General features: G+C 42.1%; 1 protein-coding gene across 5 annotated transcripts in view; it reads left to right on the top strand.

Annotated features, from left to right (window-relative positions):
- The window catches only part of DOCK4 (dedicator of cytokinesis 4), a 517,521-nt gene that overhangs the window by 313,367 nt on the left and 182,685 nt on the right, over positions 1–21,469 (top strand). For all 5 annotated transcript variants that reach the window (XM_077265059.1, XM_077265063.1, XM_077265060.1 and 2 more), the window contains 2 exons: positions 4,399–4,474; positions 18,031–18,131. In XM_077265059.1, coding sequence (XP_077121174.1) covers positions 4,399–4,474; positions 18,031–18,131 — 177 coding nt within the window. The remainder of the gene's footprint in view (positions 1–4,398; positions 4,475–18,030; positions 18,132–21,469) is intronic.

The following is a 21,469-nucleotide window of genomic DNA, read 5'->3' on the forward strand; positions in this document are numbered from 1 at the left end:
ACAGTTCATCACAGGGTATGTATATTGTGGGTTTATTATTTTGCCAAGCAAGGGTCTTCTGGTGGATTGAGAGAGCAATAAAATATTAAAACAACCTGTGTGTTTATTTCATTAAAATAATTTTTAATAATGTGTGTGTGTTTTACTAACCCTTTCAGACAATTGGATTAATAATGGATAGGTGTCATAATTGATGCCTCTCCATTATTAATCTGGCTTAATGTCACCTTACAATAGCAAGGTGACATTCACCCTTCATTACCCCATATCCCACCGCTACACGGGAGTGGGAAGAGAGTGGCCAAGTGCCAGAATAGGCGCATCTTCCAGATGTGCCTTTTCTGGGGTGGCTGGGGGCAGATGTTTGTAGCCAGGGGGGGCCAATAACCATGGGCCCTCTCTAGGCTATTAATATCTGCCCTCAGTCACTGGCTTTACCACTCTGGTGGAGAAAATTGCGCGGGAGCCCACGCCAATTTTTTCCGCCATTTAACCCTTTATTTTAGCAGCTACAGCTCCCAAATTTTGCACATACACACTACTAACATTAGTAGTGTTGAATATGCAAAAACAAAAGGGATATGAGATGGTTTACTGTATGTAAACCATGTCTCATATCCTGTCGGGTTTGTGAAGGAGAAATGAGAAGCCGGCAATTGAATTGCCGGCTTTTCTCTAACACCGGTGCGTATTTCTCGCATGGTCCGTGTGTAATCCGATTTTTTCTCGCACCCATAGACTTGCATTGGCGAGTCTCGGCCAAGATACGCTGACAATCGCAGCATGCTGCGATTTCACTCAGATCCTGAATACGGTGGAGAAAATATCGGATGATGGGAGCTGCACCATAGATTAACATTGGGCCGAGTGCTATGCGATTTTTTTATCGCATAGCACTCGTCCGTATTACGGTCTAGTGTGACCCCGGCCTAACCCTACCTCTAACCCTAAAGCCGGTAATTCAATTGCCGGCTTTTCATTTCTCCTGCCTAAACCCGGCATGATATGAGACATGGTTTACATACAGTAAACCATGTCATATCCACCTTTTTTTTGCATATTCCACACTACTAATGTTAGTAGTGTGTATGTGCAAAATTTTGGCGCTGTAGCTATTAATTTTAAGGGTTAAATCGCGGAAAAAATTGGCGTGGGCTCCCGCGCAATTTTCTCCGCCAGAGTGGTAAAGCCAGTAACTGAGGGCAGATATTAATAGCCTAGAGAGGGTCCATGGTTATTGGCCCCCCCTGGCTACAAACATCTGCCCCCAGCCACCCCAGAAGAGGCACATCTGGAAGATGCGCCTATTCTGGCACTTGGCCACTCTCTTCCCACTCCCGTGTAGCGGTGGGATATGGGGTAATGAAGGGTTAATGTCACCTTGCTATTGTAAGGTGACATTAAGCCAGATTAATAATGGAGAGGCGTCAATTATGACACCTATCCATTATTAATCCAATTGTATGAAATGGTTAAAAAAAACACACAATATTGCAAAGTATTTTAATGAAATAAACACACAGGTTGTTGTAATATTTTATTGCTCTCTCAATCCACCTGAAGACCATCGTTTTGTAACAAATTAAAAATAATAAACCAACAATATACATACCTTCCGTAGATCTGTGACGTCCCACGATGTAAATCCATCTGAAGGGGTTAAAATATTTTACAGGCAGGAGCTCTGCTATAATGCAGCTGTGCTCGTGCCTGTAAACCCCGGGGAATGAAGGTAATGTAGGTTAATGACCTATAGTTACCTTCAGTCGCAGTGATGCGCCCTCTGCTGGATGTCCTCATATGACGTCGAGCGTGGGAAAAAGTTCCCAGGCTCCAGTTCATGAGTATGTAAACCATGTCTCATATCATGTCGGGTTTTTAGGCAGGAGAAATGAAAAGCTGGCAATTGAATTACCGGCTTTTCACATATATCGCGCTGAAGTAAATATAGCTTTTTCTATTTATATTGAGTTTTCTAGATGATTTTGATGATTGGCAGCTGTCACACACTTCTCAGCATGCGTTTCAAAAACGCAAACGCAGGAAAAAACGCATGTAAATGCGGCAAAACGCCGCTTTTTTTCTGCATGCAAAAACGCATGCGTCTAAAAAACGCAGCGTTTGCACGCGTTTACATGCGTTTTTTCACCACATGTGTTTGCGTTAAAGACGCTGCGTTTTTAAACGCAAATGTGAAACTAGCCTTAGTGACGAGTAATGAGTCCGTCATAATATTGATCATATCATTATTTGTATTAGGTATATGGTGATCCCGTGCAGTGTTGAGCAATGCGTTATATATAATGTGCACAAATGCAGAATAGCATTAGCTGGCAAAGTTGCAAGAGATCTAGCAGGACGCGTGCAAACTGCAGGGATTAGAGAGAGAGCTTGTTCTGGGTTGTGGTATTGCTGGGACCATACTCCATTACTGGTTTCTATCCATAGTCACTAAGAAGATAAGCACATGGGGTCGGTAATTTGACCACTTGACACAAGGATGATGCTTTGCGCACAAGCCATGCCCCTGAGGAGGAAATGGGTCCTTCTAATTGAATGAAACAATTAATTAGCGTTGCCAGTCATGAAACCAATTAAAAGGCTAATGTCTTAGCTATTCAGCCACATACTGTAGCACTCTAGATCACTTCCAGTTCCTGCAGCTGCTCCTAATCGCTGTGTGCCAGCTATAGCACTCTCACTGCATAGAGCAAGCAGGAGAGGCCCAGGGGACATGCTTCATTTGATTAAAGACTAAGGAAAACATAAATAGCACATTGTGGTAGTTGAGAGCTCATTAGGGTTCAGTAAATCTCCAAACATGCAATCACACAGGTTTTTATTGATACTGTAAATATTCAGCTGACACAGCTGTTTTTTTTTTCCTTCTGTGTATTATGCGGCACTTCAGATACAGCTGCATACAGATTGCATCCCTTTCTTCTAGAGGTGACACCTGAACATAATCAAACTTAATTTATGTATATTATTTGTAGCTTTTTAAGGTAGAAATAGAAAAAAAAATATTCTGCCAACTCGCAACTTACCTAGTTTAAATTAGATTTTTATTTTTTTGGGATTGTGTACTGTCTAGGACATTGACTGGAATGACAAAAAATACAAAATAAAAACACAATTATTTCTAATACCTTTCCAAGGAGAAATGTTTTCATTTACAAAGCTGATTTTCAAAAGAACTGTTAGTTATGTTTTCGGTGCCCATTAAATTGTATTATTTATAAAAACTTAACTACACTTTACAAGACTATTATATTGTCAAGATTCTTAGAAAACTATCACTTTGTAGCAGACACAAATTTGCTGATGTACTCTTTAAAGTAGAGAAATTCAAGAAAACAGGCAGTGCTAAGCATCAGAAGAACGGTGATTGCCCACAGTTCAATAAACAACTAAACTGTTTGATTTGAGCTTCTATTGCCTCTGAACTAAAAAACAAAAGTGGTGTTAGCTGCACTTTCAAGCAACTTTCCAGATTAAGCTACCCTGTGTGTACATGAGGAATAACACCATTTATGTCCCTTATATGACTTGAATCCTGCACTTTCAGCGGTTTTCCCCTCTGCAGGTTCTGGCTCTAATTTGTACTCGACTCTGAGGTGCTGGGAGAACACTAGCTTGTATGAAGACTTCCATTCATAGAACACCAAGAAATATTCCTGCTTTTCACTCCTTAGCACATAGAAAGAAACAGCTTCCACAGGGAGGAAATTATACAGCAGTACTGAGCTGTGTAGATGTAGATCCAACACCCTCTTTGTATGTCTTCCTCTGCCTGTTTCTTCAGTCTCCTCCTCACCCTTCCTCTGCCTTTCCTCTCCATAGACTATAGTATGAGGTGTAACCTGATAACTCACTGCTTTGGCAACTTATCTTGTCTTCAGCAACTTGGAGTTGTACATTTTTTGCTCATCGTGGAAGTCAGAAGATGGGGAAGGGGAGTAGGGAAGTAAATGGCTCATTAAGGGAGAAAGGCGCAGAATTCTCTTGAGATATATCATAAAGTTTCGTATAATGGCCTTTATTATTAGTTTGTGCATAGTTTGTTGAAAGTACAGTTTCCATTTAAGATAAATGGGGACATGTCAGAAGTCCTCATCAGTGATTGCCCATGTGCTTGAGACCTCCCCATTTTTGGAAAATTCGATTAGTAGCTTCATTTTTAAAGTAAGTGAATGTACGGTAATTTAATAAGTTTTCTCTTTGCCTTTGTGTCAGTATCGATGGTAAGTATAAATGGCTCCTGAAAACACAGACATTTGTTGATGTTATGCCGTATATAAAAGCCGTATTAAAAGATATTAATGACATGTTTAATCACTTTCCATCTCAAAGTTTACATGTAATATTTTAATTTTAAATTTGTCCTTTTATTTCTAGTGTCATTATTACAACTGTACTGTATCTTTCGGATGCTCTTCGTAAGAACTTTTTAAATGAGGGTTTTGATTACAAGGTAAGATGGACGTCCAGACATTGAGGCTGTAAGATTGTGATGTTTTTTGGTTTGTCATTTTGCTTTTTCAAAAACTGCATTAGACCAATTATTAATCCACAATGCCAACTAATGTTAATTGTTGAAGGGTTATTCTGGACTTTGGCTATTTTTTCCTATGGGACTTGGAACTGACAGGCAGGTATTGTCAACTACGAGCCATGATATTTGCTGGCTCAGCAGTGAGTCTCCTGCTTCATTTCACTTCACGTCAACAGAGCAACACCTTCTCTTCCAGTCCACTTTTTTGACAGGGCATGGCTGCCAACTTCATGCTAATTGACAGCTGGCTCCTCAACGGGAGCTAGCTGTTAATCAGCAAGACACATACAGCGACACTCATTCGACAGAACGCAAGAGAAGAAGCTACTCTGTCGACGTGAGGTTACCGGAAACATAAGAATCATTGGAAGGAACAGTCTGTGGAAACTTTTAGCCAACCGAAATCTTTGCCGGATACAACAGGCAACTACCTGCCTGTACCTTTTTAGCCCCATTGAAAAATAGGAAAAAATAACCAAAGTCTAAGATAACACCTTCAATATAGTTTAAAGACCATGGTGGCTCATTGGTGAACAAATGTTGCCTTGCATAATTGGGGTCCTATGTTTAGAACTGGGCCGCATCTACATGAAGGTTTTATGTTCTGAGGTTTATGTGTTTTTCTTCTCTGGGTACTTAGGTTTTCTCTCGCACTCAATTAATATACTAACAGGTTATGTGTGTTATGGAAATTAGATTATTAGCCAAAGCCACAGATGAGCTCATTTGAATAGAGGCCCCAGCTCTCTGCTAGATATAAGTAAAATATTCCTTGGACCCTAGTCCAGCTTCTATGTCAGTAGTCAGAGACCACTAGGCCACATCTCTGCAAACATCTTCATACTTGCTGTCATTCCTGGTGCCTCTTCTGATTAGTTTGCCTGGCACAATGTTATCATTGTGACGTAACACTCGCACGACATTGTGCTGTGCTTGTTAATTGTAAGGAGCGCCATGGATGCCGGCAGGCTGGAGGAGGTTAACATGGCTCTGGGCCAGTGACCACATACGACCTATGGTGCAGCTGGACCAGGATCCTAAAATCTAATCATTTTAGCTTTAAAAAAAGCACTCCTTTCTAAATGTTATCCTCTCAATATAGTTACATAGTTATTAAGGTTGAAGGAAGACTTTAAGTCCATCTAGTTCAACCCATAGCCTAACCTAACATGTTGATCCAGAGGAAGGCAAAAAAAACCCATGTGGCAAAGAGTAAGCTCGACATTGGGGAAAAAAATTCCTTCCCGACTCCACATACGGCAATCAGACTAGTTCCCTGGATCAACGCCCTATCAAGGAATCTAGTATATATACCCTGTAACATTATACTTTTCAAGAAAGGTATCCAGTCCCCTCTTAAATTTAAGTAATCAATCACTCATTACAACATCATACGGCAGAGGGTTCCATAGTCTCACTGCTCTTACAGTAAAGAATCCGCGTCTGTGATTATGCTTAAACCTTCTTTCCTCCAGACGTAGAGGATGCCCCCTTGTCCCTGTCTCAGGTCTATGATTAAAAAGATCATCAGAAAGGTCTTTGTACTGTCCCCTCATATATTTATACATTAAAATAAGATCACCCCTTAGTCTTTGTTTTTCCAAACTAAATAGCCCCAAGTGTAATAACCTATCTTGGTATTGCAGAGCCCCCAGTCCTCTAATAGCCTTGGCCGCTCTTCTCTGCACCCGCTCTAGTTCAGCCATGTCTTTCTTATACACCGGAGACCAGAACTGTGCACAGTATTCTAAGTGTGGTCGAACTAGTCACTTGTATAGAGGTAAAATGATGTTCTCCTCATGAGTATCTATGCCTCTTTTAATGCATCCCATTATTTTATTTGCCTTTGTAGCAGCTGCCTGACACTGGCCACTAAATATGAGTTTGTCATCCACCCATACACCCAGGTCTTTTTCATTGATGGTTTTGCCCAGAGTTTTAGAATTAAGCACATAGTTATACATCTTGTTACTTCTACCCAAGTGCATGACCTTACAGTTATCCGCATTAAAGCTCATTTGCCATTTATCAGCCCAAGCTTCTAATTTACATAAATCTTCCTGTAATATAAAATTGTCCTCCCTTGTATTGATTACCCTGCAGAGTTTAGTGTCATCTGCAAATATTGAAATTCTACTCTGAATGCCCCCTACAAGGTCATTAATAAATATGTTAAAAAGAAGAGGGCCCAATACTGACCCCTGTGGTACCCCACTGCAGTCATCATATTATATGGCACTGTGTACTTACAATTGCTTATTTTGCCTTTCTACCCACTATTTCTTCTGGTTTCTATTAGGTCTATGACATCACGTGATTAAAAACTGACTAGCTGAATCCTTTGCAACAACTCATATAGGATAAAAAATAACTTTTACTTCGTATTTTTTTAAAAAAAGCCTAAAGCTCCCATTAAAAACAGAGTGCAAAATACAAACATACAAAATAGCTATGAAAAATAGCGCTGAAGATCCTACTCTGAAAACTATACCCAATACACAGATAGGATACAACCGCACAAAAAACCTTTGTGGTCACTAATATCTTATGGTATAGGCATTACACATCTCCCTATCAGAGTAAACACCTAAAGGTACCTTCACACGAAGCGACGCTGCAGCGATAGCGACAACGATGCCGATCGCTGCAGCGTCGCTGTTTGATCGCTGGGGAGCTGTCACACAGACCGCTCTCCAGCGACCAACGATGCCGAGGTCCCCGGGTAACCAGGGTAAACATCGGGTTGCTAAGCGCAGGGCCGCGCTTAGTAACCCGATGTTTACCCTGGTTACCAGCGTAAAAGTAAAAAAAACAAACAGTACATACTCACCTGCGCGTCCCCCAGCGTCTGCTTCCTGACACTGACTGAGCTCCGGCCCTAACAGCACAGCGGTGACGTCACCGCTGTGCTTTCACTTTCACTTTAGGGCCGGCACTCAGTAAGTGTCAGGAAGCAGACGCTGGGGGACGCGCAGGTGAGTATGTACTGTTTGTTTTTTTTACTTTTACGCTGGTAACCAGGGTAAACATCGGGTTACTAAGCGCGGCCCTGCGCTTGGTAACCCGATGTTTACCCTGGTTACCAGTGTAAAACATCGCTGGTATCGTTGCTTTTGCTTTCAAACACAACGATACACGGCGATCGGACGACCAAATAAAGTTCTGGACTTTATTCAGCGACCAGCGACATCACAGCAGGATCCTGATCGCTGCTGCGTGTCAAACTAAACGATATCGCTAGCGAGGACGCTGCAACGTCACGGATCGCTAGCGATATCGTTACAAAGTCGTTTCGTGTGAAGGTACCTTTAAACCAAGTGATCTCACTAAAAGGCTTTTTTTATCCCAATCTAGCAAATAGAAACCATGATAATCTATATATATTGCAGATTGGGAAACAACAATGGTTTCAGACTTGCCAGAGTTACATCCATGTATCAGTCTATCCCAGACTATTCCGTAACCTTACTAGGCCCACAAGAAACCATTAGTTGTGGCTGGTTTATATAGAAAAAAATAAGGAACAATCTCACCCGCATCAAGCCATTACTGTACTCTCTTATATTGGTGGCGGTGGATGTTCTCCCCTTTTTTTTGTGTATCCCGACGCGTTTCGTTTATAACTCTTCAGGGGATGCCAACGGGGTTATTCTCATGTGTCCGTCCAGCCGACGCTGCCAGTCCATGCGCGTATTAGATATATGCATGCTCGCTTTTTTTATATTGCATCTCACATACCGGCATCCGGTCCGTGTCCCGCCCGAAGCTGAAACATCCGGCCGGATGTGAGATCATCTGACCGCATCAGCTGACCAAGAGGTGTGTCAGCTGTATACTACGTTTACCTCTGGAACGCAAGCCTTTTCATGCGCCTGCGCTCTCATTCGTAGTATCCTATGGAACGCAAACACTCTCAAGGTGCCTGCGCTACCATTACGCGATCATCTATTTACTTTGCCTGGTAACTGTATCCAATCCCAACTTTCCAGTTAACCTGCATAAAGCACCAGATGGATGCCATTACCAAATATTATTTCTCCTGCATCCCCAGTGCACCACCATATTATGTGCATGTTATTTCTCTTGTCGGTAAGACATCCTTTCTGATATCATCAGCAATATTCCACACAGATCAAACCTGTATAGATCGAGTACACTATCCCCATGGGGTAAAAAAATTTTCCTTTACCAAAAGCATTATAGATTATAGGGGAAATCCATTAAATTTAAATATTTTAAATATTTTAACTACCTAACGACCGACTATTCTCAGGAGACCGGAGGCATGGAAGGGATAGTATAAGATGGAAAAAAATCTATAACAATTATAACGGGGATTATTGAAGACCAGTATTGCACATAGAATCCCCTTAAAACTTAGCTTTTAATAATATCAGAATAAAACCCTGACCCAAAAACGAACCTTGGTTAAATAACCAACAATAAAATACCACCAATAGGTAACCTGTTGAGGTGCTACAATACAACCTACTGCTCACCACTGCCTAGCTGTGGAGGTTGGCACCCTAAGAATCGATTTTTTTTTTGCGCCCCCACTCAACGTAGGCTGTCCCTTACTTCCCTAAAGAATCCCTAGCAATATAGGTGGGAAAACAAAATAGTGGAGAGCAGTGGTGAAAAAAAGTGGAACAAAAAAACCCCCAACATATATTAGCAAACACCCCCACTAAGGATATTGACGTCAGCACACGCTAAGTTATCTCCTGTCATTCATTAGCATCATATTTTGTCTGCTATTCCGGTCCCTATTGTGTCTGTATACGCTATCAATGTTTATCTTGGACAGACAGAGGACTGAGATGGTTATTGTTGGACCTAATTGTTTGCTGTGACATGGGTCGCTATTGAGCGATGTGCTGCATTATTACTATTATCAATATCCTTAGTGGGGGTGTTTGCTAATATATGTTGGAGGTTTTTTTGTTCCACTTTTTTTCACCACTGCTCTCCACTATTTTGTTTTCCCACCTATATTGCTAGGGATTCTTTAGGGAAGTAAGGGACAGCCTACGTTGAGTGGGGGCGCCAAACAATCGATTCTTAGGGTGCCAACCTCCACAGCTAGGCAGTGGTGAGCAGTAGGTTGTATTGTAGCACCTCAACAGGTTACCTATTGGTGGTATTTTATTGTTGGTTATTTAACCAAGGTTCGTTTTTGGGTCAGGGTTTTATTCTGATATTATTAAAAGCTAAGTTTTAAGGGGATTCTATGTGCAATAATAGTATAAGATGGAAAAAGATTCAATAGAGAGCAAGCCTAGTAAGCCACTAGGGGCCCTGTTCTCCTTCCCCTACCTAACGCGGAGGTTGGCACCCTAGGACCTACGCAGTGGCGCCCCCACTCAACGTCGACTCACCCTCTCTATTGGCCCTACCATTCCCTAAATTAGAGGAAGGAAGCAAACGAGAGCTGGTCATTCAGACCATTTGGATGGACTGTACCCAACCAAAAAATCCACTTACACTCCTTTTGGAGAATCATTTGATCCCAATTCCCCCCTCTAACTGGTGGTTTAATTCTATCAATTCCTACAAAGGTTATCTTCTTGCTGTTACCTTGGTGATGTCTATTTACATGATTCGCTATAGAGGTATCTTTCTTATTTACAATATCACGTATATGTTCTCTTATCCTTCTGCAGAACTCCCTCTTAGTTTTTCCTACGTATTCGAGTCCACATTCGCATGTAGCTTTATACACCACTCCCTTTGTCTGGCAGTTGATAAATTGCCTAATCTGGTAGGTCCTTCCTGTATTATTTCCCATAAATGTCTTACTTGTCTGTACCGAAGTACAGGCTTTACACCTGCCACATTTGTAGCAGCCAGCCGGCTGCGTACTGAGCCATGAGTGATTACTTTTACTCTGATATGGCTAGTGTACTCGATCTATACAGGTTTGATCTGTGTGGAATATTGCTGATGATATCAGAAAGGATGTCTTACCGACAAGAGAAATAACATGCACATAATATGGTGGTGCACTGGGGATGCAGGAGAAATAATATTTGGTAATGGCATCCATCTGGTGCTTTATGCAGGTTAACTGGAAAGTTGGGATTGGATACAGTTACCAGGCAAAGTAAATAGATGATCGCGTAATGGTAGCGCAGGCACCTTGAGAGTGTTTGCGTTCCATAGGATACTACGAATGAGAGCGCAGGCGCATGAAAAGGCTTGCGTTCCAGAGGTAAACGTAGTATACAGCTGACACACCTCTTGGTCAGCTGATGCGGTCAGATGATCTCACATCCGGCCGGATGTTTCAGCTTCGGGCGGGACACGGACCGGATGCCGGTATGTGAGATGCAATATAAAAAAAGCGAGCATGCATATATCTAATACGCGCATGGACTGGCAGCGTCGGCTGGACGGACACATGAGAATAACCCTGTTGGCATCCCCTGAAGAGTTATAAACGAAACGCGTCGGGATACACAAAAAAAAGGGGAGAACATCCACCGCCACCAATATAAGAGAGTACAGTAATGGCTTGATGCGGGTGAGATTGTTCCTTATTTTTTTCTATATAAACCAGCCACAACTAATGGTTTCTTGTGGGCCTAGTAAGGTTACGGAATAGTCTGGGATAGACTGATACATGGATGTAACTCTGGCAAGTCTGAAACCATTGTTGTTTCCCAATCTGCAATATATATAGATTATCATGGTTTCTATTTGCTAGATTGGGATAAAAAAAGCCTTTTAGTGAGATCACTTGGTTTAAGGTGTTTGCTCTGATAGGGAGATGTGTAATGCCTATACCATAAGATATTAGTGACCACAAAGGTTTTTTGTGCGGTTGTATCCTATCTGTGTATTGGGTATAGTTTTCAGAGTAGGATCTTCAGCGCTATTTTTCATAGCCATTTTGTATGTTTGTATTTTGCACTCTGTTTTTAATGGGAGCTTTAGGCTTTTTTTAAAAAAAATACGAAGTAAAAGTTATTTTTTATCCTATATGAGTTGTTGCAAAAATTTTTGGGATAATACCACCGGCTAATTAATCTAGCTGAATCCTTCTAAACTCTATGTATCCAGGAAGTATCGTTTCTCCTTGCGGAGAGTGACATGTTAAGCATGTTGAGATAAGGAGACCTAAAGCCGCAATGCTCCTCTGGGAAATATGCAAATTGTCTCTTCAGGAAGGATGAGGACTAGAACTCTCATGCCACCTATTGGAAGTAGCAATCCTAGCAGTCGATGTCGACCCTTTAACGAGCCTTGTCACTTGACTGAAGATAACTCTATGTAGAAACAGGAAGTCAATTTTCCCTGTATGCAAAAGCGAATGGCATGGGGGGAGGAGTGGAGCAGCTGGGTCGGAGGTTGAGGAGTGGAATGATTTCTGCAGGGACAAGAAACTTTCTGTTTCTATATAGATCAGAGAAAAGAAAAGTATTAGTGGGTAGAAAGGCAAAATTAGCAATATTAAGTACACAGTGCTTTATAATATGATAACTGCAATATATTAAGAGGATAAAAACCTTGATGGGAGTGCTTCTTTAAACTCCATTTTTCTCTCCCCGCAGAGACCATTTCTTCTCGCCATTCAGAACACATTCATGCTCAACCGTTTTGATCATGCACGCATATGAGGGATATCAGTTGAGATAATTGCATAACCTTTATGAGATATGCTTAACGGTTCTTGTAGAGCAGAACTGTACCCAGCCAGATTCTCAATGTGGACCTGGAGAACCGGCTGTGTGTTTCTCGCTTTACTGACCTTATGGGCAGCACGGTGGCTCAGTGGTTAGCATCGCAGCCTTGCAGCGCTGGAGTCCTGGGTTCAAATCCCACCAAGGACAACAAGGAGTTTGTATGTTCTCCCCGTGTTTGCGTGGGTTTTCTCCGGTTTCCTCCCACATTCCAAAGACATACTGATAGGAATGTAGATTGTGAGCCCCATCGGGGACAGCGATGATAATGTGTGGAAAACTGTAAAGCGCTGCGGAATATGTTAGCGCTATATAAAAATAAAGATTATTATTATTTTGGAAACAAACTGAAAGTACAGTACTCTGTAACCAAAGAGCAGAAATTTTCCCATCTTATCAAAGGCCTAATAAAAGCATATCTAACCTCCGGAACCCCTTGGATAGTCAAGATGGGTGTTTTCCCTTAGCTGTTGTGTCATGTACCAAACAGTATATTGAAAGCAATGGTATAAAGCAAGGGTGGGCAGTTAGTTTTCCAGAGCCACATGAGAGCCCGTGACCGTATTGGGGGGGCCAAACCAGAACAGTGAAATTAATTCTTTTGTCATCAACATTATTTAATATTAACTTTCTTTGGTTATTATTGAGCAGATCAAAACCTTATAATTTATTGATATTTATAAAGTTTAGTAAAAGCAGTAAATCCTACTGCTCATGTTATTCATCTCTTGTGCTATGATCAACAGCTCCCCCCAAAACAGTATAATGTCCCTATAGCACGATGGTCCAGCAGTTTCCCGCACATTATACTGGACCCCACTTACCCACATAGATAACATGACGCCCCTACAGCCCCTCAAGACAGTATGATAGCCCATAAAATGTATGATAAGAGACACAGTATGATCCCCCACCACAGTATGGTCCTTGACAGCACCCCAATACCGTATAATGACTCCCAAAGCTCCCCACTCAGTATGATGGCCCACACAACCTCCCAAATATATGATCCAACTCAGTATGATCCTCTACAGCTTCCTATAATCTGAAAGATGACTTTCACTGTATGATCCCCCATAGCACCCAATACAAAATGAGGGCCCCCACAGTATAATCCCTCACATCCTCAAAAATAGAATACCACTACACTTTGCATTGCTTGGCTTTTTGCTCTGCACATTCAGGCTCCACAGCTGGTGCTTTGTAATTACATCATTACGCCTTCTGTGCTGAGACAGTCGGTCGGACAGGCTGCATGGTGGTAGACTGATCTGACCTCTCTAACTCCACCATTACATTCACCAATATCTGCATCCTGAGGATGCAGATACCGATGAAATCGATAGGGCGTATGGATGTGCGAAGGATGGGAGAGGCATGTAGCCCACAGTCTACTGCTTCCAGTCTCGGTTTGCAGGCTAGGAACAGCCAAAAGCCCAGATGTGGCCCCCAGATCTGGTATAAGGTCATCCTTGTAAACTGTAGATGATATCAAATACTTTGCACATTGTGAATAATTTTTTGTACAGTGCCTTGCGAAAGTATTCGGCTCCCTGAAACTTTTCAACCCTTTCCCCACATATCATGCTTCAAACATAAAGATACCAAATGTAAATTTTTGGTGAAGAATCAACAACAAGTGGAACACAATTGTGAATTGGTTATTTTAAATTTTTGCGGAAATTCAAAAACTGAAAAGTGGGGCGTGCAATATTATTCGGCCCCTTTACTTTCAGTGCAGCAAACTCACTCCAGAAGTTCATTGTAGATCTCTGAATGATCCGATGTTGTCCTAAATGCCTAATGATGATAAATATAATCCACCTGTGTGTAATCAAAAGACCAACTCACAGACGTTATCAGCATGGCAGAATTTTATAACATACCAAAAATGGAGAAAGGTGAAAGGAATGAATCCTAACCTGCTGTAATCAACTGGACCTACTGGGCAGGACAAGTCGTGATTAGTGAATAAACAAAATGAAATGGCCAAGAGGCCAGAACAAACGACCAACAAAGTCCGTATATAAATGTATATCAAAATATTTTTTATTTGGAGAAAAATACACAGAACAACATAGACACAGGGTATGAAAAACGGCACAAGGGAACGACAACCATAGCCAAGGAATATGAAAAAATAGCTAGTGTGGGCTGCACGTAGAACCCCCACATCAGATGTAATATTTCTGTGTGCGATAAAACTAATATCGCAATAATAGGAAAAAATAAATCATAGGTTATATATATGATCTGAAAAAATCAGACTCTAACCGGGAGCTCTCATGCTGATGTTACAGCGATACACCAAAATTGGCAACAGTATATAAAACATAGGATCATGTAAAGGAAAATTCACTAGCAGTCCCAGTAAATACAGACATTTGTATGGATGTTACATACCACAGCAACGAGATGTGGGGGTGCAGCGGGTTCCAGGGAGCCGAATACTTTCGCAAGCCACTGTATGTCTTTCATTGTCCAGCAAACTGTCTCTTCAGAGAGGCAGAGGACTAGAGCTCTAGCGCCACCTGTAGCAAGTAACATTCCTTAAAGTCAATGTGTTGACCCTTTAATGAGCCTTGCCACATGACTTAGGATAAAAGGCAAAACCAGAATCTCAATTTGAAGACACTGTGTCTTGGGTACAGCCCCTCGTCAGTGCAAAGTGTGAGATCTGGTTAGGCTGCTGCGTAAGAGGTTTCTGACCGTGATCCAAGCACTAACTTTTCTCCTTGCTGAGAGTGACATGTCAATCATGCGAAGATGAGGAGACTTTTAAGCCGCAATGCTCCTCTGGCAAATATGCAAATTGTCTCTTCAGAGAGTCTTCATTGTCCAGTTCATTCTGGAGAGAGTCCACTTTGCTGATAATGTCTCAGTGTTGTAGCTTGTGGTCATAACCGAAAAATACATGTTTTTTTTTTCATGCACAGCTAAACAGCCAGACCAGTCTGCCTCAAGTTTGTCCCTGAGGTAAAATGAGGTGCTTTAGAAGAATTTACTCTGTGTTCCCGCTATCTTGGAGCTAATATTCTCCACACAGTCACCAAAAAATGGAATACAAAGCAAATATTATTTTATGGGCAAATGATTGTACTTTTCTATCCTAAATTTGCCACACATGTAAATCGGGCATTTCGGAAGATTTTTCATTCAGCCATCATGTACCTCTAGCAGCCTCGTGCAGAGCTCTGCTTCGCCCGCAGCTGTTCCCTTGGTAAATGCCACTGTCAATCTCTGACAGCGGCATTTAAAGGGGTTGTCTACTAGTAAGACAACCCCCTTGTCATTCCACGTTTGACACCTATAAAATAAAATCACCTTTACTCCCCTCCTGTGCCAGCACCATTCCAGCAGCGTTGGCACTTGCGTTCCTGGGGCCCTTGTGCGGTTGTTATGACACCTAAACCTGGCGCCCAATCACAGCTGGCATCACGGTCTCCTCCTTCGGACATATACGTAATCAAGAGGGGGTTGGAATTGCAGCTGGCCACTCATTTCTTACTAAAACTTGGCAGGGATAGTGACGCCGGCGCTGATTGGGCTCCAGACTCGTGTCATGACAACTAATTATAATAATAATAATTTTTATTTATATAGCGCCAACATATTCCGCAGCGCTTTACAAATTATAGAGGGGACTTGTACAGACAATAGACATTACAGCATAACAGAAATCACAGTTCAAAATCGATACCAGGAGGAATGAGGGCCCTGCTCGCAAGCTTACAAACTATGAGGAAAAGGGGAGACACGAGAGGTGGATGGTAACAATTGCTTTAGTTATTTGGACCAGCCATAGTGTAAGGCTCGGGTGTTCATGTAAAGCTGCATGAACCAGTTAACTGCCTAAGTATGTAGCAGTACAGACACAGAGGGCTGTTAACTGCATAAAGTGTATGAGAACATGATGCGAGGAACCTGATTATGTTTTTTTTTTAATAGGCCACACAGGGATAGTTAGGTTAATGCGTTGAGGCGGTAGGCCAATCTGAACAAATGAGTTTTTAGGGCACGCTTAAAACTGTGGGGATTAATCGTATTAACTTAGGTAGTGCATTCCAAAGAATGGGCACAGCACGTGTAAATTCTTGGAGACGGGAGTGGGAGGTTCTGATTATTGAGGATGTTAACCTCAGGTCATTAGCGGAGCGGAGAGCACGGGTAGGGTGGTAGACTGAGACCAGAGAGGAGATGTAGGGTGGTGCTGAGCCATGGAGTGCTTTGTGGATGAGGGTAGTAGTTTTGTACTGGATTCTGGAGTGGATGGGTAGCCAGTGTAATGACTGGCACAAGGTAGAGGCATCGGTGTAACTTTTGATGAGGAATATGATCCTGGCTGCAGCATTCAGGACAGATTGGAGCGGGGAGAGTTTGGTAAGAGGGAGGCCGATTAGTAGAGAGTTACAATAGTCCAGACGAGAATGAATAAGTGAAACAGTAAGAGTTTTTGCAGAGTCGAAAGTAAGAAAAACTGTATGTGAGCCCCGGGAACTCGAGTGCTAACACCGCTGGAACAGCGCCGCCACAGGAATTGAGTATATGTGTTTTTGTTTTATTGGGGAATGGGGAATGGGAAGGGGTTGTCTAAATAGTGTACAATAACTTTAACACATTCCAGAAAGGGGAGGGGTGCATCATTCTATGCGCTCACAGGCATGCTGGTGATGTGACCACTGGGCGCCAATAGTTGATGTGATAGCCAGGGGTCTGCTGTGGACTACTGTGCCTGTCGTTACGGTACTTCTGTGAACTCCAGCCTGTAACTGGCATTCATAGGAGAACATAATATTTTGCTGCTGCAATGCTGTGCATAGTACAAGCGATCAAACAATCTCAGGTTCAAGTCCTCTAAGGGGGTTAACAAATGTAATAAAAAGTGAAATAAAAAATGTTTTTAAAAATATGGAAATAATAAATATAAAGTTCAAATCACCCCCTCTTGTCCCATTAAAAATAAAACATTTAAGAAAAAATAAAAAGAAAACACTTGGTATTGCTGATTTTGAAATAGCCCAATCTATCAAAATATAAAATAAATGTATCCAATTGGTAAGTCGCTTAGTGAGAAGAAAGATGGAAACTCTGGAATTAGTTTTTTTGGCAACTTTTTAATAAAAAACAATAAGAGGGGATCATAACATCGTATCTACCCCAAAATGGTATCAGTAAAAACCTCAGCTCCGGGTGCAAAAAATAAGCTCCCATACAGCTCCATATCCCAAAAATGGAAAACGTTACGCTCCTCCGGATATTTCAGCACAAGAAAAATATATATATTTTTACATTTCCGCATCTTTTTCACCACTTGAACAAAAAAGAAAACAAACTATATGTGCTTGGTGTCTGCGTAATCGTACTGACCTGGAGAATCATATAGCCAGGTCAGTTTTACTGTATAGCGAACACAGTAAATAAAAATAACAACTATGTAACTGTCCATGACATAACAAAACGAATGGTGTCATCCAAATATGCGATTCGCCTGCAAAGAGCGAGCCCTCATATGGCTAAGTGGGGGGAAAAATAGAAAAAGTTATGACTGTTAGAAGAAGTGGAGGGAAAAACGAAAATTAAAAAAAGGGAATTTGCTGCGGCTTGAAGGGGTTAAGTGTCTTGCAATAGCACGCATTTAAGGAAAAAACACCATAGATTTAGATATCTATGTTCCTGCTGACTTTTTTTAACCGTATCAATACTGTAAATACTGTAATGTATATTGATTTCTATAACTGAGATACTGTTGCAAAGTAAAAGTTAAGTTCATGAGTTTGTCCTTTATTCACACAGATATGGGATTCCTACTTTTACCTTGCAGTCATTTTTATAAACCAGTCTTGTTTACAGTTGGAGATATTTGCCCCTTCAAAAATGAAAAAAGTGCTGGAAAGGTAAGAGTGACCTCTTTTTAATATCTCTAGATTATCCAATTTACCATCTCCTGGGGTAGCATGGCAAACAAAATAAAAACAAATTCTCATCACAGAATTAAGTGTTCCTGTCTTTTGTTTCAAACCACACTACACTAGCAGAATCATAAAAATACCCCAGCCAAAAAAACAATGGTGCCTAGATGTCAGAGTTAGAGATGGGCGGACCTCTTGATGTTCGGGTCCGGTGGGTTCGGGACCCGAACTTGTACCCTTTTCACTTGAATAGAGGGCCTGAATATCTACTGTTTGCCATGCTGTCATGTGCATGTCAGCGCAGTAAACACCGCTTCTGATCGGCAATGAAATCATTACCACCGGTGAGACAGCCGCGGTTCCCACACTGTCAAATGACAGCGTGAGCCCGCAGCTGTGATCGGAGGTAAAAAGTTTACCTTCGGTCACTGGTGTCAGCTGATGGGACTACTTCTCCCATCAGCGGACGCTAATATCAGTGAGTGCAGGCAGCGGCTGATGGGACTACTACTCCCGTCAGCTGCCGCCTGCTGCCACTAATAACAGTGAGAGTAGGCGGCGTCTGATGGGAGTATTCATTACCCACCGCCTGTGCTCTAAATAAATAATAATTTAAAAAAAAAAAAAAAGTGTGGGTTATTGTTGATAACCAACCAGGCAAAACTGATAGCTGGGGGCTAGTATTCTCAGGCTGGTAAGGGGCCATGGATATAGCCCCCCCGGCCCTGCCCCAGAAAAGGCACATCTAATAACGAGAGAGAGAATGTTTTAAGGCATTTTTATTTGCAAAGCCAGGTAGGCTAGGGTTAAATCCTGGCTCTACAGCAGGGGTGGGGAATATTTTTTTCTGCCAAGGGCCACTTGGATGTTTATACCATCCTTCGGGGGCCACACAAACTCTGCCCACAAAGTGCATCCTGACCCTGGCACTGGTGTCGGGACCTAATCTTTCATTGCATGCCCTTCAGTGTTCAGTAGTGATCACTGTGTGTGTGTGTGCTAACAGAGCAAGAAGAAATTAATGAGCTGGTTGTTTTCAAAATACAGCTCCTTGCCCAAGATTACGGTCCCAGAGAATGTGCTCGGGGGCCTGATAAAAGGTCATCGAGGGCCATAAATGGGCCTGAGGTTCCCCACTCCTGCTCTATATGCTCTGGTAAGCATCTGACTGGCTCTACATATAACCAGGCGAGGTGTGCACCTTAGTCAGTCATCTGGGGGAAGCTAACCAGAGTGGATTGTATTGGAGCTCGATAGAGAGCACATATATTTATACTCGCCCACACAAATTATGCATCTTATATATTCAGTACTGATCAAAAGTTTAGACACATCTGCCAATTATAATGTTTTTACTTGTTCTTATTAGAATGTGCACTTTGTAGATTCTGACTGAAGATAGCAAAACTTTGAACCCAGAATGTATGTTAAACCTTATATTCCCCAAAGTACCTCTATTGTACTCTAAAAATAATTTTACACCCCTTTAAGCATTCTCTCAAACCACTTCATTATCTTTCCATACGTGTTCCTTCATGAAAGTTTGTACTATATCTTAAGAAAGGAATTTTTCTTTTCTCTGTTGCTTCTTATGAGCTATGTAATAAAGGTAGTCCACTGTAGTCTATATGTATTGCATAAAATATGTCATGTCTAAGTCCACGTACCTTCCATTGACTTCTGATTGTCCAATGATCCCTGTGAAATATAAATGTCTCCCTCATCCAGCTTATGGGAACACAATTAGCGTATTACTTAGCGTATTACTCCCACTTCTGACACCTTGCATTAACCTTTATTATGGTAATTCAGAGTGAAATCTTGTGGGAGCATATGGCTGCTATATCAAATGAGCGATATTCTGGATATTCTGTGAGTGTAACATCATTCAGTCAAGATTCATATCATCATAGAGTATATCATATATAATAATTAAAGGGGGCAGTGTGCATGTGTAGTGCTTGCATAATGAAGAACCCTCCCCATGGGTGGACCCAGGCAGGAGGAGTATTATGTTCCAACCCATCCATAATGATTAATGATGGACTATATATCATGAATGAATTATTTCCCAGATGTATCACAAGTTGGGGACCCAAGCGAATTGGACTTGGACACAAATGCTGACCATGACCCTGGGAGCAGAAATTAACTTTTATAGAGGGCTGCTAAGTATAAAAACAAGGAGTGAAAAAAACAAGAAAGTTTTAGAAGTGTTTTTTCACCTTTTATGTATGTCTATTATTTTCCTATTTTTGATACTTTTTAGTCTCTTGTGTTTGTGGGCTGGTTGAGTTGCCTTCTGTTTTCACTTTGTAGCCTGAGTAAACGGCAAGAGTGAGATTGGGCTGTGGAGTGATGTGGACACCTTATAGTCACGCACCCAGCCGGTGTTAGGGGTAGGCAGACTAGGCAGCTGCCTAGGGCCCACACTCCTCCAGGGGCTCCCAGCATTATGCTGTGGGAGGACTGCATTGTACTGTGAGTAAGGGGGCTGCATTATACTTTGTGTGTGTGTTTGGGCTGCATTATACTGTGTGGGGGGCTGCATTATATTCTGTGTGGGGGCTGCATTATATTCTGTGTGGGGGCTGCATTATATTCTGTGTGGGGGCTGCATTATATTCTGTGTGGGGGCTGCATTATATTCTGTGTGGGGGCTGCATTATATTCTGTGTGGGGGCTGCATTATATTGCGTGTGGGGGGCTGCATTATATTGCGTGTAGGGGTTGCATTATATTGCGTGTGGGGGGCTGCATTATACTGTGTGTGCGCATGGGTGGCTGCATTATACTGTGGGGGGCTGAATTATACTGTGTGGGGGGTAGCATTATACTGTGTGGGGGGCTGCATTATACTATGTGTGTGGGGCTGCATTATACTCTGAGGGTGATGCATTATACTGTGTGTGTATGTGTGGGGGCTGCATTATACTATAAGGGGGCTAAATTATACTGTGTGTGGTCCTGCATTATATGCTATGAGGGGGCTGCATTATGCTCTGTGAGGGAGCTGCATTATACTGTGTGTGGGGGCTTCATTATACTGTGTGTGGAGGGGAGTTGCATTATCGTGCGTGGGCTGCATTATACTGTGTGTGGAGGGCTGCTTTATACCGTGTGGGGGTTGCATTATACTGTGTGTGGGAGCTACATTATACTGTGTGGGCGCTGCATTATACTGTGGGGGGCAGCATTATACTGTGTGTGTGGTGGGCTGTATTATACTGTGTGAGGGGGGCTGCATTATATTCTAGGGAGCTGCGCTATACTGTGTGTGTGGGGCTGCATTTTACTCTGAGGGGGCTGCATTATTCTCTGAG

This window comes from Ranitomeya variabilis, chromosome 5 (genome assembly GCF_051348905.1).
Source record: "Ranitomeya variabilis isolate aRanVar5 chromosome 5, aRanVar5.hap1, whole genome shotgun sequence".
Lineage (NCBI taxonomy): Eukaryota > Metazoa > Chordata > Amphibia > Anura > Dendrobatidae > Ranitomeya > Ranitomeya variabilis.